Source organism: Lycorma delicatula, chromosome 2 (assembly GCF_047948215.1).
Source record: "Lycorma delicatula isolate Av1 chromosome 2, ASM4794821v1, whole genome shotgun sequence".
NCBI classification, from domain to species: Eukaryota; Metazoa; Arthropoda; class Insecta; order Hemiptera; family Fulgoridae; genus Lycorma; species Lycorma delicatula.
This window is the reverse complement of record NC_134456.1, coordinates 11,814,633-11,833,007: the sequence shown is the minus strand read 5'-3', so window position 1 is coordinate 11,833,007 and position 18,375 is coordinate 11,814,633. Positions and strand designations below refer to the sequence as shown.

The 18,375-nt window shown below is 30.6% G+C and overlaps 1 protein-coding gene across 5 annotated transcripts in view; it reads right to left on the bottom strand.

The window, feature by feature from the left end:
* Window positions 1–18,375, bottom strand: part of rdgC (retinal degeneration C) — a 968,675-nt gene that overhangs the window by 531,934 nt on the left and 418,366 nt on the right. For all 5 annotated transcript variants that reach the window (XM_075358273.1, XM_075358271.1, XM_075358272.1 and 2 more), the window contains one exon: window positions 7,319–7,486. In XM_075358273.1, the coding sequence (XP_075214388.1) occupies window positions 7,319–7,486 (168 nt within the window). The remainder of the gene's footprint in view (window positions 1–7,318; window positions 7,487–18,375) is intronic.

The window sequence follows — 18,375 nt, the reverse complement described above, 5'->3', positions numbered from 1 at the left end:
TTAAATTGGTAATTTAGCTCGAAACAGTAAATTGTTTTAACACAAATTTCGACACCTTTCAATTAATGTATCTCTTACTTCTAAATCAATAACACAACGTTCTATTAGCGTGAAGTTTTATCCTAATTGAACAAGTGATTTATGATGCTCAATTTAAGGCTATACAGAGAGGTAGAACTATGACCTAAGTCAGTTTCCTTTATTTTATTTAGTCGCATATGACTAGTAAGTTTATTTAAACTTATTTTAAATAAATTCCATTTTCAAACAAAGTTGACATTGTGAATAAAATATTATTACTCAGGTTTTTATTACTACTTTTTTTTTATCAAAAGATTAAAATAAAAAAATTACACAACTTTTATAATCAAAATTTACATAAATGACAAAATAAACAAATAATTCAAATTTTGTGTATAATTTTCTTCAGCTAAGTTTTTTCTTGATGTGTAAGTTTGTTTACTTAAATATTCCAAATTATTCATATTTACTTTACTAATGATCTTTTATCGGGTTATGTTCTCAGAAAAGAGATCCTCTGCTTCTGATTGTCGGATCAAGATTAGCGATTGGATAATTATACAAAATAATCCCAACTCGATTTAATAATTAAGTCAGTTTGTTACTCATACAGCGAAGTAGATGTAAAGAAGATTATATTGGCTGCATTTTAACACATTCATATGTGATGAAACCTATTCGCATTCTTATAAATAAGCGAACATCTCCCTTCCGTTTTAATGGAAATTGTTCTTTCCTTCACAATCTTATCCGTATCGATTTTAAGTAGTATTATTGACTACGTTATTAGTTTTGTTATCCTAATTTAGTGAAAAAAATTCTACCTTTACCGGTAATTGGAGTAGATATTAAAAATTCTTGTGCAAGAAGACCGACCTTTCGTTATTTTATTTTCTTTCCATTGGCTCCGCACAAACACATTCCGAGTTATCATGACTCTCAAAGTAGGTAACGTTACCTGAATACGCCGAACAATATCGCTAGCAATAGATACCACAGAAAAAGAAGCTCAACTTTCCGATTTGCAGCATCTTAACGAATCGCAGTTTAAACTTGCCCCGCTCAAGTATTTTTGACCTTAAATTGAGCTTAACTCAAGAACGACTTAATCAATCTTCATCAAATTTTCACATATGCAGTCTCAAATACACTACTACAGCATATAAAAATTTTGATGAAATTTATTCAGTAGTTTTGGAGATTTTCAAGCTTCAAAATGTTATACATAGGTATATATATATATATATATATATCAGGATACAGAGTATCACAGCACAGCACAGAGTCTCTACAATATACTCTGTAGAAATGCCAATGCATCTGTTCGAAGTCTGGCGTGTACATGTAAATGCATCGGTGAATGCAGTAAATAAATAAATGTATGTAGTCTTGTACAGATTCAAGCTGACCACTTCTAAGACGTGTGGTTATTTGAAACCCAACCGCCAAAGAACGGCGGTATCTGCAGTCTAGCATTCAAATCCATATAAAGCAACTGCCTTTACTCGACTTTAGAACACTAGACTTCGAAAATCAGATGATTTTGAGGTGACGAGTTCAACCCCTAGACCCGGCGGGGTTTTATATATGTATATATATTACATAAGAAATATAATAATATAACATAAGATTTATATAATATAATAATATATATATATTTTTTTTTGTCTTCAGTCATTTGACTGGTTTGATGCAGCTCTCCAAGATTCCCTATCTAGTGCTAGTCGTTTCATTTCAGTATACCCTCTACATCCTACATCCCTAACAATTTGTTTTACATATTCCAAACGTGGCCTGCCTACACAATTTTTTCCTTCTACCTGTCCTTCCAATATTAAAGCGACTATTCCAGGATGCCTTAGTATGTGGCCTATAAGTCTGTCTCTTCTTTAAACTATATTTTTCCAAATGCTTCTTTCTTCATCTATTTGCAGCAATACCTCTTCATTTGTCACTTTATCCACCCATCGGATTTTTAACATTCTCCTATAGCACCGCATTTCAAAAGCTTCTAATCTTTTCTTCTCAGACACTCCGATTGTCCAAGTTTCACTTCCATATAAAGGAACACTTCAAACATATACTTTATTTTCATGCGATAGTTCTTGCGTAGGACTTCATCTATGCCGTTCATTGTTTCTTCTAAATCCTTTTTACTCTCGGCTAGAATCACTATATCATCAGCAAATCGTAGCATCTTTATCTTTTCACCTTGTACTGTTACTCTGAATCTAAATTGTTCTTTAACATCATTAACTGCTAGTTCCATGTAAAGATTAAAAAGTAACGGAGATAGGGAACATCCTTGTCTGACTCCCTTTCTTATTACGGCTTCTTTCTTATGTTCTTCGATTATTACTGTTTCTGTTTGGTTCCTGCACATGTTAGCAGTTGTTCTTCTATCTCTGTATTTGAACCCTAATTTTTTTTAAATGCTGAACATTTTATTCCAGTCTACGTTATCGAATGCCTTTTCTAAGTCTATAAACGCCAAGTATGTCGGTTTGTTTTTCTTTAATCTTCCTTCTACTATTAATCTGAGGCCTAAAATTTCTTCCCTTGTCCCTATACTTTTCCTGAAACCAAATTGGTCTTCTCCTAACACTTCTTCCACTCTCATCTCAATTCTTCTGTATAGAATTCTAGTTATGATTTTTGATGCACGACTAGTTAAACTAATTGTTCTGTATTCTTCACATTTATCTGCCCCTGCTTTCTTTGGTATCATGACTATAACACTTTTTTTGAAGTCTGACGGAAATTCCCCTTTTTCATAAATATTACACACCAGTTTGTATAATCTATCAATCGCTTCCTCACCTGCACTGCGCAGTAATTCTACAGGTATTCCGTCTATTCGAGGAGCCTTTCTGCCATTTAAATCTTTTAATGCTCTCTTAAATTCAGATCTCAGTATTGTTTCTCCCATTTCAGCCTCCTCAACTTCCTCTTCTTCCTCTATAACACGATTTTCTAATTCATTTCCTCCGTATAACTCTTCAATATATTTCACCCATCTATCGACTTTACCTATACTTATAATATATATAAAACAAGAAAACTCCATTTTAAGTCAATAATATTTTCGTATTCTTCATGCCTCATAACTGTTGTGAAAATTCATTTCCAATCCCCCATCCCACCAATACCATCATGCGACTATAAGTAATACCGTACTTTTCTTCGAAAAGACGGTAAAAATAATAGCAGATTTTTTGAAACAAATATCGGAAAAAATTAAACGATAGATAAATTTTATTTTTGTACATAATTTTATGTTATTTACTGCTGTATAAAGAGGCAAAAAATTTGGTAATTATTATGAATAAATTTTTATAATTAAAAAAAAAAATCAAGAAGCAATTCGCTATAAAACGGAAAAATGTTTCCATCATATGGTTCCTAAGTTTAACTCTAAAAAGAATCATTCTCATTTGTAAGGAATACTTTCTTTCTTTTTCCTGTTTAGCCTCCGGTAACTACCGTTTAGATAATTCTTCAGAGGATGAATGAGGATGATATGTATGAGTGTAAATGAAGTGTAGTCTTGTACATTCTCAAGTTCGACCATTCCTGAGATGTGTGGTTAATTGAAACCCAACCACCAAAGAACACCGGTATCCACGATCTAGTATTCAAATCCGTGTAAAAATAACTGGCTTTACTAGGACTTGAACGCTGTAACTCTCGACTTCCAAATCAGCTGATTTGGGAAGACACGTTAACCACTAGACCAACCCGGTGGAGTAAGGAATACTAGATTAATAGACTAGAAATCATAAAGTTTAATCAATTTACAAATGATATAATATACATACCTAAAAAACTTATTTCAAACACTTCAGTATCTTTTTCAAACTCGAAATAAATCCACTATTAGCGAATAATATCAGTTTTCATTCGAAAGGGTATAATAATCTAAAGTTACTGATTAATTAAGGTTATTTCTTATTATTTCTGCCTTTCTTAATAGGAAAAACTCACAGTGGGTACCAAATAATTACTTCTAGATTTTCACCATTTAACTAGTTATTAAAGAAATTATTGAAATTCTAACTACGAATATTTTGTTAAAAAAAAACGTAATACAAATTATTTATCTTGTATTATTAATTACAACTTTATGAAAATTGGATACTGTATTATAATTCATTAATAATGAGGTTTAAAGAATCATTGTACTAGATATACAAATAGCGTGACAAAACATCGCTGCTTGTATTGGAAACAAGAGTAGCTGAAAAGCCATAAATGATGACTACATTTATTAGGAGGATAATAGGAAAACGTGGTGGTCATACTAATTTAAACCCTCTCCATGTCTTACAACTGGTTTTCTGCACATAAATTTAAATTGTATGGAGGTGTGGGAGAGCTACTGTAAATTTTTACGTTAAGAGTATGAAACATTTATTTTAAATTAATTTTATTCATTGGTAATTTAAAATCTGTTTCTTTCTTTCATAAATATTTATACGTATAGAAACCTACACGGATGTATATGGCATAGGAAATGACAGTAACTTTTTTTTAAAAGATAAAAGATTTTTAAGTCTTACATTTTCTCTACGAAATTGGTATTTTGTGAAATTTTTTTATTTCTCTAATCTACTAAGAAAAGGAGAATGCTTGAAAGAATATTTATTAGGCGCATAAAGAATAATACGATTTCTGTCTAATTTTCGTCTGTTTTTTTTTTTTTTTTAAATCCGATATTTAAAAGTTTTTATTTACTTTCTATTGGCTGAATTTACAGTAATTTTCTCAGAATTAAATTCTCTACAAGTTTTGTTACGAAATCTTCCGCATTTATTAGTCATTTAAGAAATCTATAACGTTACATACCTAAAAAACCAATGTGGAAAACTCTGTTACATCCTTGTACGCCTATTAAATTGCATATAGACTTTTTTTTACAATCAGAGGTTAACAATTATTAATAAATCAAAATATTTAAATTTAATATCAAAATAAATTTAATATTAATATCAAAATAAAAAAATTTAAAAAAAAAGGAAATGAAGTGGATTCGAACCGAGCCTTCCCTTATAAGATCCAAATACCTCAACAATTAAAATTTTATTTGTTATAACTCTGGAACCAACGAAGTTAAGTACCACTTATGATATAACGTTGAAAAAGCTCTCAATGAGGGCTTATTATTACAGTCAAGTAAAATTCAAAATTCAAATATTTTTTTTAGATTTTCGGCTTTATTTGTCCAGTCGATTGAAATCAAAAGGGGAGGTGCACAACTAGGTCCTAAATTCAAAATGTCAACATTACACGGCTAATTGTTTTTGAGTTATGCGAGATACATAAGTACGTACATACATACGAACGTACAGACGTCACGCCGAAACTAGTAAAAATGGATTCAGGGATTCTCAAAATGGATATTTCCATAGAAATCTGAAAACGGAAAATTTTCGCGATCACCATACTTACAAGTAAAAACTTGTTTTTCGACACCGAATTTTGTGTTTTGCATCGGATATCTTAAAATCTACTAGAGTTTCAGTTCTGGGACATATTTATCCTATTTTTTTTTCAGCTCAAATTACATAAGAAACTACCAACTTCAGTTCTTAATTTGGGTCCTAAAAATTACAGTAAGGTTTATTTTTATTAGAAGAGCTGAAATCCGGGCGAAATCTTTCGCTAGACATAACTCGAAAACAAAGCATTTTCACGACCTATATTTATATAAATTTTTTCATATTGAAAACCTGAAAGTTTCTCCGTTTACTTGTCGGACACTTTGTATATAGTCACCTATACATATCCATTTTCTAAACCTGTAGAAAATTCAATCCCTTTCAATGAAACATTTTTTTTAGTTTTCGTAAAGTATATTTAAAAGAAAAAATTAGTAATAAAAGAGAAAATAAATCACTAAAAGGTAGATAAATAAATATTTTTCTATTTGTCAGTTAACTTATCCACTTCACTCGATCCATTTTTTCGTAAATATTATATTAAAATATTTTCTTACTGCTTGATTAAAATGAGGAGTTGCACCGTTATGCCGAAAAAAACATTTCTTGCCTCTCGGCAGGATGTCTTTTGGCAAACTATTTTTCAGAAATTTTAAACATCTCCGGTAAGGTGATATTCCAAAATAAATCGTCTAAAAATATGCTGGTCACCAATATCACATCAAAAATTAACATAAATCCTTTGTTGAAAACCATTTTCTACTTTGTTACATAGATCTTCGAAGCTGAATTGCTAATTGTTTAGCGAATTATTAACTAACTCCATCTCTTGAAAACGTTTCCTCATCAGTAAATAAAATAGAACTTATGTGTATTTTGTGAAGGTCGTTTCGAAGCCAGAGACAGAAATTTAGAAGCAGCGAAAAGTCTCTAAATAATAAACCTTTTGAACCTCCGAAGAAATTGTCTTTATTCGTCATATCATGTTAAGCGAGAAACCCGTGTGATTTAAAATGCTTCAAGCATTGAATCTACAGCTTTGTTAAATTCGTCGCCGAATTACTTTCCTTATCTATACAATGTTTTCCTTGGTGTTTAGCGGAATAAACACTGAAATATCGAATAAAACCACAACAGTGCAATTATAGATGCTTATTATTTACAAAAATATTTACATCATTTACAGTGAGTGACTTTTGTCATGTAAGCTTGCCTGCAATCGTTACGGTTGTGGCACTTACCATACACTAAAACAGACTGAAACTTTAGTAAAAAAAAAAAAAAAAATATCTAATTTTGGTTATTTCTTCTTACTGTGAATAAATTCATTGTATACACTGCCTACACTTTTTTAATAAAACATATAAATAATTTTTTGAATTAGTAATTGTACCGAGTAAAATTTTGAATAGACAAATTTTTTTTTTGGGCGTTTTAATTGACGTGTGTTAAAAATTTTAGGGAAACATGAAACCAAATTAAATACACTTAAGAAAATCTTAAACATTAAATAATCTCATATCATAACGTTATAGTGGTGTTAGAAAAATGTAAAACAATTTTTTTTATATTATTTTTCAATAAATGCTCAGAAAATCTGTTTAGATATGACAGTGATGATGATAATAAAGTAATAATGATAATAATAATAATAATAATAATAATAATAATAATAATAATAATAATAATAATAATAATAATAATAATAATAATAATAATAATAATAATATAAAGGATTAAACTTTAAGCAAATTCTATATTATGCTAAAAATTAAAAAAAAAACGTGAAGTGGTGATTGACGTAATCGATTTATTTAATAATTTACGATAATTTAAATAATATGACATGATTTACTAACCTTGTGAAATATTATGAGAAGGTCGTCTAATTTTCCGTGTAGATCACCGCATACGGTTATTTGTTTTGATATAGCTGTTGACGCGACGTTTAAATTTGGTAGTTTTTTCAATAAAGAAGCAGCCTGTTGCAGAATTGTAGACACGTATTTCGCATGAAGACGGTGTTGCTGAAATAAATAGAATTAATATTATTACCATAAAAAAAAATCAAATAAATAAATTATATTTTAATAGTTTCATATTTTATTTGAATTTGGATATATTAATTTGGACATAAAATAGATTTTCTTTATAAATATATTACATTAAACGAATTTCTTTTACGTAAAATTGTATTCTACTTTTTATATAGTATGGTTGTTATTACACACGATACACTTAATGTAACTTTTCAATAGTTATTTAAATATAAGATTAATTTAATATACTTCATTTATTTTTAAATATATTTTCATTGTTTTTCTTCGGTTATAAGCACAGGATATTCATTAATTACAAGGCACTACAAGAGAAAATTTCCTGAAATTGATAACGCAAGAATGTTAAGAAAGCAATATAAATGATAACAGGAGATATAATGCCTAAAAATAAAATGAAAAAAAGATATAAAATTGTCTAAAAATAAAATGAAAAAATTGAGAAGCAAAACCAGTAAAGGTACTTAGGTAAAATATTTGAAAAATATTACAAAAGGAAAACAAAATAAAACCAAGAATAGTAGTGAATAAGGAAAAATGAACAGAAATAACATGATATAATTTAATAAAATGGAGGAAGACTTTAAAGAACCTACTTTTGATGTTATACATTCAAAGTGTATGTCTGTATGGATATGAAATACGGACACTAAGGAAAAGGAAAAAAGAGAAGCTATAGGGATTTGAAATGAGGGCATAGAAAAGACTGAAGAACACACATTAAATAGAGAGACAAATTTGAAAATTAAAAAACAGCGGAATGTGAATGAGAATAGAAGCTTAATCAGAACACTTCAGAACTGGAAAACTAAATGTCAGAAACAAGAAAAAAAAAGGATGGATTAAAATAATGCTAGAAAGTTGAAAAAAGGTGCAAAAAAGAGAAGGCAGAAACTCAAAAGTTTTGCTTGAAAATGAGAAGAATGAGGGCGGATATGGTGAAAGGGATATACATGCAACAACCATTTAATAATGATATTAATATAATTATATACATTTTTATAGTATTTATTAAGTTTTATTTTCAATCATAAACCAATTTAAAAGAAACGTTTTTGGAAGTCTCGGTTCCATAGTTTATTCTACTTTTTAAATTGTATAATTTATATTTTATTCTTTGTGGATTTGGTCACATGGGTTAAATAAACAATATTCTATTCCTCAGAATATTCTATTCTGCGGAATAAACTTATAAAAACTAAAAACTGATGTAATTTTTAACTACAGGTATTATATTTATTTAAATCAATATAAAAATAACAGAAAAAAATATTAAAAATTAACAAACAGGACTGCCGAAAAACAAACATTGCAACAAACATGCTCTTTAATACAGGTTAATTATCAATATAGGAAAACAAATAAACATGTGGATGACAATTTTATATATAGTATAATTTTATTTTCAAATGTTTTAAACATACATATTCATATACTCGTGTGTGAGTGTGTGTATGTGTATATATATAGCCTATTACACTCTCGGTAACGTAAGGATTCCAACGCAGGATCATACATCTAATTCGGATCAGCCAATGAGCTGCTACGGTGGAAGAAATTTACATACATACATACATACACCCAAAATACATTTCACACCTTTTTGGGCAGTCGTGTAACAAGAATTTTGAACTAATCTTATAATTAATACAACAATAAAATTAATTAATACAATAAAACAATTTAAATACAGTAAAATACAATTTACAATACAATTCGCTAAAACTTATGTCTAGAGTGTTCTAACTTGTGGGTGTGAAACATGGACGCTTGGGAAAGCAATAAGAAGAAATCTGGAAGTAATTAAAATGTGGATTTGTCGGAGAATAACAAGAACAAGCTGGGTGGATAGGAAAAGAAACGATTAAGCGTTAGTAGAAGTGAGCGAGAGGAGTTCCATGCTAAATTTTATACGAAGAAGAAGAGGGAAATGGATAGGACATGTAATACAAAATGACCAGTTCTTGACGAATATATTTGCGGGAAAGGTTTTGGGTAAAAAACCTAGAGGTAGATTGAGAGCGACCATCATCAATAATGTTAAAGAAGAGATGGTGGGGTCTTAGTTCATATAACGATTTGAAGAGAGAAGCGGAGATGAGTGACGTGGCTAAATCTACAAGCCTTTAGTGAATGATGATGATGAAATACAGTAATCATTTTCATGGTAATAGATTTAAATGTATTAATACAATTGGTATGTATAAAAAAAGTTGGGTTTTTTTTTTTAATAAAAATGATATCCAAAAATAAATGTGGTATGTAAAAATTAAATCATGAAATGAGAGAGAAGCAAATTTTACACAAAAAATCATTCTCTGCTGATTTCAAATTCAATAAATGGTTTAGTAGTCATAAATAAACTCTTTGATAAAGAATTTTAAAAACGCAAATCGAGTAAAATCATTTTTTAATGAGTAAATTTGTAATTTAATAGCTCAAAATCTTTTAAACATTAATGTAGAAAAATAAAAGAAAATCCATTTTAAAAAGGACTAACACTTATTCACATTTTAATTATACTTTCAAAAATTAAAATTTTTACTTTTATATTTATATGTATGTTAAAAAGTTCTTAAAGATAATTTTAAGTTATAAATATAATAATTTTGATTTTGGCTATTAGAAATATCCAAAATTATCTTTAAGGAAAACTTTTTTCTAAAAAATTATAACCACTTCTTTTCTTGGATTTATACTTAAATGCTCGTATTCTATACCGTTTGTATAAAATATCTTCATCTTTAATACTTTCCCTTTCTAATTAAATAACATTATCAAACAGTCTTTACTAAATAATAATAATAAATATTAATATTTATCCCATATTCTTCAGAAATATTATTCAAACAGTTACAGTCACTCAATAAAATAAAATTATATAAGCTATAAATTATACAAGAAAGCAAAATATTAATAAAATAAAGTAATTACATAACAACACACCAGTGTGTCATAATAACCAAATTACTGCACAACTTACTTTATGGTTGTAAATTAAAATTAAGCTAAGTAATAATAAAATACATAAGCTTCTTAAATTTTGTTTAACTAAAAAAAAAAAAAAACAAACAAAATTAAATCAATAAAGAGTTGCATTAAAAAATGAAATTAATGACAGCTAACATTAGTTTATAGTTAATGCAATAACTTCAAAGTAAGTTAAAATTAAAAAAAAAAAATATTTTTTTAGTAAAGCGCTGCAATAAATAAAAGCATTATGTAAGTTGTTTCCCTAAGGATCGAAATGTAAAAAATGGATTTTTCAAATTGTTGGTTAAGAGAATCGTATTAGTGTTATTATTATAACTGTAATTGTACACTCTTTATTACCCTGAACTAATAGAGATATAAATATATATATATATATTCTAGAAGGTTATACATTATATAATTCCCCCGTCTAACCAGATTCCCCAATATGTCTATTATCCGCATGGTTATGAGAATATTAAATATTTTACAGATACTAAATAAAGAAAAAAAATTTACTTTTACTTCATAACCCCAACAGGCTCTCTTTTCCTGTTTAGCCTCCGGTAACTATCATTAAGATAATTCATCAGAGGATGAATGAGGATGATATGTAATGAGTGTAAATGAAGTGTCTTGTACATTCTCAGTTCGACTGTTCCTGAGATGTGTGGTTAATTGAAACCCAACCACCAAAGAACACCGGTATCCACGATCTAGTATTCAAATCCGTGTAAAAATATCTGGCTTTACTAGGACTTGAACGCTGTAACTCTCGACTTCCAAATCAGCTGATTGGGGAAGACGCGTCACCACTAGACCAACCCGGTGGGTAACCCCAACAGGATAGTCTATAGTAAACTCATTGACAGAAATCACTTATTTAACAGTTGATTTTTGAAGTTGAAGGTACTGAGGTTCAAATCCTAGTGAAAGTTAAGTCACTTTTATACGTAGTTTTATACGTCAGTGGACACCGAAGTATTTTGATGGTTGGGTTTCAATTAACCACACATTTCAGGAATATTCGAAAGGAGTCTGAACAGGACCAGACATCATTTACACGTCATGCCTATCATCCAGATCTTATTGTACCATAGGGGGGTTGATTACTATTCACTAGCTGAATAGACTGCGACGTACCAGTTAGGAGTAATAATAATAATAATAATGATAAAATTTTACTTATTGTATAATAAAGTAAAAGGCAAACTCACCAAAAATCTCCGAATTTATACATAAGAGTCACTTGAAACTCATGCAGGGTTTAAGTAACACTCATTTCCTACATTAGTGTTACATTTTACACTAAGAGTACACATTTTACACTCTTTTTGAAGAGTGGGATGATCTTTATACTTTGCACAATATACGAAAGATTTATCTATGCTCAGATTTTAAAATCTTGTTTTAGATTTTTTTAAAAGAACGGGTTTTTTAATATTAATTAAAAATGAATTAAAATTTGATTACGAAGTAATGGTAATGATAATAGTAGCAGTCTTTCAATGTATAAGGAACTAGAATTTTTTTTTTTGTCTTCAGTCATTTGACTGGTTTGATGCAGCTCTGCAAGATTCCGTATCTAGTGCTAGTCGTTTCATTTCAGTATACCCTCTACATCCTACATCCCTAACAATTTGTTTTACATATTCCAAACGTGGCCTGCCTACACAATTTTTCCCTTCTACCTGTCCTTCCAATATTAAAGCGACTATTCCAGGATGCCTTAGTATGTGGCCTATAAGTCTGTCTCTTCTTTTAACTATATTTTTCCAAATGCTTCTTTCTTCATCTATTTGCAGCAATACCTCTTCATTTGTCACTTTATCCACCCATCAGATTTTTAACATTCTCCTATAGCACCGCATTTCAAAAGCTTCTAATCTTTTCTTCTCAGATACTCCGATCGTCCAAGTTTCACTTCCATATAAAGCGACACTCCAAACATACACTTTAAAAAATCTTTTCGGCATTTTATATCGCTCCTGCTTCGTCCATCTTTAGTAACTCTACTTCCCAAATAACAAAATTCTTGTACCTCCATAATCTTTTCTCCTCCTATTTTCACATTCAGTGGTCCATCTTTGTTATTTCTACTACATTTCATTACTTTTGTTTTGTTCTTGTTTATTTTCATGCGATAGTTCTTGCGTAGGACCTCATCTATGCCGTTCATTGTTTCTTCTAAATCCTTTTTACTCTCGGCTAGAATTACTATATCATTAGCAAATCGTAGCATCTTTATCTTTTCACCTTGTACTGTTACTCCGAATCTAAATTGTTCTTTAACATCATTAACTGCTAGTTCCATGTAAAGATTCAAAAGTAACGGTGATAGGAAACATCCTTGTCTGACTCCCTTTCTTATTACTGCTTTTCTTATGTTCTTCAATTGTTACTGTTGCTGTTTGGTTCCTGTACATGTTAGCAATTGTTCTTCTATCTCTGTATTTGAACCCTAATTTTTTTAAAATGCTGAACATTTTATTCCAGTCTACGTTATCGAATGCCTTTTCTAGGACTATAAACGCCAAGTATGTCGGTTTGTTTTTCTTTAATCTTCCTTCTACTATTAATCTGAGGCCTAAAATTGCTTCCCTTGTCCCTATACTTTTCCTGAAACCAAATTGGTCTTCTCCTAACACTTCCTCCACTCTCCTCTCAATTCTTCTGTATAGAATTCTAGTTAAGATTTTTGATAGTCGTGCTAAGTCGTAACTAGTCGTGCTAGTTAAACTAATTGTTCTGTATTCTTCACATTTATCTGCTTCTGCTTTCTTTGGTATCATGACTATAACACTTTTTTTGAAGTCTGACGGAAATTTCCCTTTTTCATAAATATTACACACCCTAGAACTAGAATTAAATATGAATTATGTATACAGTGACAAAAATTATAATTTAATAAACTGGTATTTTAATGGCAAAGCAGATTTAATTTATTTAAATAAATATTAAGGGAAAACATTCTTTCAAGCTCTGTTTTTTGTGTAATTTGGAGGAAGAAAATGATGTACAAAATGATTTAAAAATTAATAGGAAATCACCCAGTACTGCAAGAGTTGATGCTTCAATATTTTAATAGAGAAATATACGAATTGAAAAGCTACTTAAATGGGAACGATTGGGTACAGTTGAGTAAATATTATAAGAAAGCATGGAGTGCTTTCTCCATGCTGTTTGAGTGTTCATCCACGTTTGAGTGCATCAAACTAAACAGGTTTAGTTTGATACGAGTACAATTATTGGAGAATGGCTTTTTTTCATTTTATTAGTATTTTTTTATGAATTTATTGTTTTTCATTTTTGTCTTTCGTCTTGTTAATTGCTTTTATTTTTATTAATTGCCATCTAATTGTTATTATTTGGTACTTCATATTAATTTTTTATAACTACGAACTTATATCTTTTATCTGCATTTCGTAATATTTTTTATTTATTAAATTTTTCCAATTACTTAATTTTTGCAATTGTATTTATTATATATTATTAATTACGAAATTATTGTTGCTTTTGCGTTTATTATTTTTTACCAATTAGACGGTATTTTTGTTTTTTCATTTGTTATTTTTTCGTGGTAAATTATGAATTTAAATTTTTTTAAAATAATTATGGTCTAATTATAAGCATTTTGTTTTCATTATTTTTATTTTTAATTATGAAAATTTCGCAGTGCTACAACATCTCTAACGGTCGCGAGATCAGGGTTATGCCTTCAAGTATGTATATACAGTAGTTGCGGGTAGCACAAAGAAATATAGAAGAATGTGTGCTTGAAGTTACCGGACGGGATAGGAAGATCTGTAAATGGCTCAGAGAACAGTCGGAAGTACATGATATCATTATGAAAGTTAAAGAATTAAAGTGGGCAGGTCATATAGCAAGAGAGAACTGACTACAGATGGACTAAATGGATGGACTAAACACTTAAATGGATACCACTTAACATCAGTATATGTTAAACGCCTACAAAAAGACCAAAGGCTTATTGCACTCTTGATATTGTTTATACTTGCCAAGTACATTAAACCGAATTGGCAGATCATAGAAGACCGTATTATTTGGAAATGTGCTGAAGGGGTCTTTATGTTCCAGTGGATCAATAACAGCTGAAATGATGAAGTCACCGCACGGCCTAAAGTTAGAACTATAGTACAAAAAATTTGTAATGAATTATAAACGAAAAATCCGATAAAATAATGAATTATTTCATTTACTCACTTGTTACATAGTATTAATTTTAATGGTCTAGTGGGTCTTGTGTTCGCCCTCATGCTACACACACAACTCTATACGTCGCCGTCCTCTGTGACATGCGACGGAGCATTTCTACTATTACGTTACGGAAGGCGTCCCTCACAGAGTCAAGCAATTCTTCATTTGTGGTTTAGCAACGTGAAGATACGTATGCCTGGATAATTCCCCATCGACAAGAAGTCTTGGTGTACAGATAAGGGGTTGTACTCGGGGCAGTCACGCCTCAAGCAATCAAGGTGTATGGGAGTACCTAGTAAATGGGTCCTACCACCTATTAAAGGAGTGGCGGGCATGGTCAACGGAGAAGCGATCCTAAGGGGAAAAAAAAGAGGCGTATGCCAGACGAATCGTGGTGACGATTAGGGACAGGCAGGCAGCCTTCTTGTCTAGGACAGTCGAGCTCGCTGGCACGCAAGAGCTGGTGAGTCGGGCTGCGTCTGATGATGACAAGTTGTACCCTGAAGGTATGAGAGGGCGCGAGGGGAGGGAAATGGCACGCGCAATGCATGTCTGGACCCATTTAGGTTAGGAAAAAACTAACCTAAATGGGTTAGGAACGGGGTGGGTAGCTGCCCTGTGGAGAGACATTGGAACCATCCACAAGCGGAGGTTCGGGTGTCTCGAGGACACACGGGAGACCACGATGGAGGCCAGAAACGTGGCTAAGCTAGGGTGGGGCAATCTGCTTCCACGTCACTACGGGTGTAACATGAGGTAATGCCGCAAGGTGATGTCAGTTACCCCCGGGGTGGTTAAGAATGAAAAAAAAAGGATAATTCCCTATAATGAATTGTATGGTGAGGTGAGATCAGAACTTTGTAGTCACTGTGATAACGAAGATGGTGACGCAGGAGTACCGCGGCCAATCCAATGTCTTGGAAATATTTCATTCAGAAACGCGCAGACTGATAGAGTAAAATGTGCAGGTGCTCCATCCTGCTGCAACCATATTCAATCCATGAGATCCTTCTCTTGAAGCGTGGTATTAACCGTGCCTCAAACATCTCTAAATAAGTTTGTGCATTCACTGGCCCATGAAAAATTAAGGACCACTCGAATGACGAGTTGTCATTCCACCCCATATCATGACGTGCGGTGGATTTCTTTCCGACTCTGTCGTGTAATAACGATTTTTTTTCGCACAGAATAACACATGCCTGGCATGCGAAATGCGATAGATTACACATTCGTCAGTAAAAAGCACCTTTCCATAGTGCACTGCACCGGAGAATGTTTCTAATAAAAATTCCCCGCTGCAGTTCCATATCTGCATCTGATAGTTCATTGATGAAAATCGGACAAAATGGGCTAATATTCAAGTTCTTTTATATATAGTCTTGAGTTGTCGTCCGCGGTAAACGAAGTTCAGCTGACCGTTTACGAGTTGATTTCATTGTAGATTGTTCAACAGGAACTGCAACAACAGCACATGTTTCTAACCGCGTTAATTTTCGTCACTCCTCGATTTATATTTAACACTGCCTAATTCAAATGCACGTTTTTCCCAAGCCAACGTTGTTGCTTTTCGTGGTGGCGGCTTATTAAAGCGTTCCGAAACATATCACTAATTAGCTTCATTGTTTGAATCGTATGTTACCGTTCATGAACCAATACACTTATCACTAACCGTTTCTTGTCGCTGTATGTACTCGTGTCAGCCGATTTAGGACAGCTGTTTTATACGTACAGTGTGTAACTTTGTAAAAAAACTGTTGCCAACCTACCCCCAACGGAAATACCTTATGTTCTAAACACATATCCTACTCTTATTTTATTTTCGTTAACTTTAGGAGTACGGTGACTGAATGAATATAATTAATTATGTTTAACAGTATTAATAACGCTTTAAAATATCCTTTAAGATGGATTTTTATAAAGGGTTCCCAATTTATGAACAATTATTTTGTTGATGATTTCAAATTTCACAACTTAATAATGATATGAGGAAGATTTTTTTTCAGTTATTTCGTTTTTTAAGTCATTATGTTTAATTTTTTTTAAAAATAATTTTATATTTATTTAACATTTATATAGGCCTACAAAAAATATTTAACCTGTATGAAAAAACTCATGCAAGAAACAAAATGATAAGAAACATACATCTTGTTAAAAATAAGAAAAGAATATGCAGAAGACAGATTGACTTAAAGAGAATGCTATGCAGTGTGAGCTAAGACTCTACGTTATATTGGAATATATGAGGCATTTTACTTTACGTTTATCCTCGTATACTTAAATACATATACATCGTGAACGCAAGCGCAATCTTTTTCTACAAAACAAAACCAAAAACCATGCAGTTCTTTTGGTAAAGGCTTAACTTAAGTTAAAAAATATGAATAGAATTGTTAAAGATATGAATATTTTTTTTAAATTAAAAATGTCAGTTAAAAATATAAATATTAATTAATGTTTTTTTTTTTTTATCTTTTCGCCGTGCAGGAAGTGAAAAGATTTCATTTGGCTAATTATGTTATATTTTACCTTAACTATGTCTAGTTATTTTTAAAAGAAGAAGAATGAACGTATTTGCAGTTATGTCAGAGGGATGTTTACCAATTTTTAGAAGCAACAAAAAAAATATTTATATTTGAATTTACGGAAAATATCCAAATTTTATTTTTTATTACTGGTCGAAAATATATATATATATATATATATATATATACTGGCTAAAGCTCAAAAAAATGTTAACATTTTGTTACAATCTTACTTGATGTTTTACTCAGCTGTTACTTTGTTTTGACAGCTATGACTACAAGTTCTATTGCGAAGGAAGATAGTAAGAATTTAGAATATTTATAAAAATATTAAATACGAATACTTTAATTACCATTGTACTAAAATAAATTTTATTATTATTTTTCAGTTAAATTAAGGTCACAATAACCATAAGGTAGCTTGTTTTAAATTGTTTATTTTTTTGAACCACAAAAAAGCGTGTATATCGTAGTCTTGATAAATATAATTTTTACATTTTTTAATAAATATTCATCACAACGGAATGTAAAATGTATTATTACTTATTTTATTTCAATAAATGTTAAAATAGAATACTAGTAAATTAAAAACAAGATAATATTTTATGTAATTTTGGATTTCAATAGATGCCGGCTTTTAGGGCGCAAGCGGTATCATCTCGGCCTTTCATCCGGAGGTCCCGGGTTCGAATCCCGGTCAGACATAGCATTTTCATACGCTACTTTTGATTCATTTCATCCTCTGAAGCAATACCTAACTGGTCCCGGAGGTAAAACAAAGGATTTCATAAGATATTTTTAAGTATACTTGAATTTTAAAAAAATAACCTTGTTCAGTTCTGCACAAGAAGACTTGCATTTTGTTAATTTAATTTGGTTTTAATAATTTAATAATTTTTTTAAAATGATTTAATATTGCTAACAATACATGCTACAGATAAAAAAATGCTTCTCACTTGCCCTGTTAAAATTTTTTCGGCCTTAAAATGAGCGTAATTCAACTAATTTTCATAAAAATATTCGTATGCTTAACTTCAGATGCATTAGTATAGCATATCTGAATTTCAATGAAATTGATCAAGTAGTTTCGGAGATTTTCTAACCTCATAATTTTATACATAGGCTTACACATAATTGTATAAAATA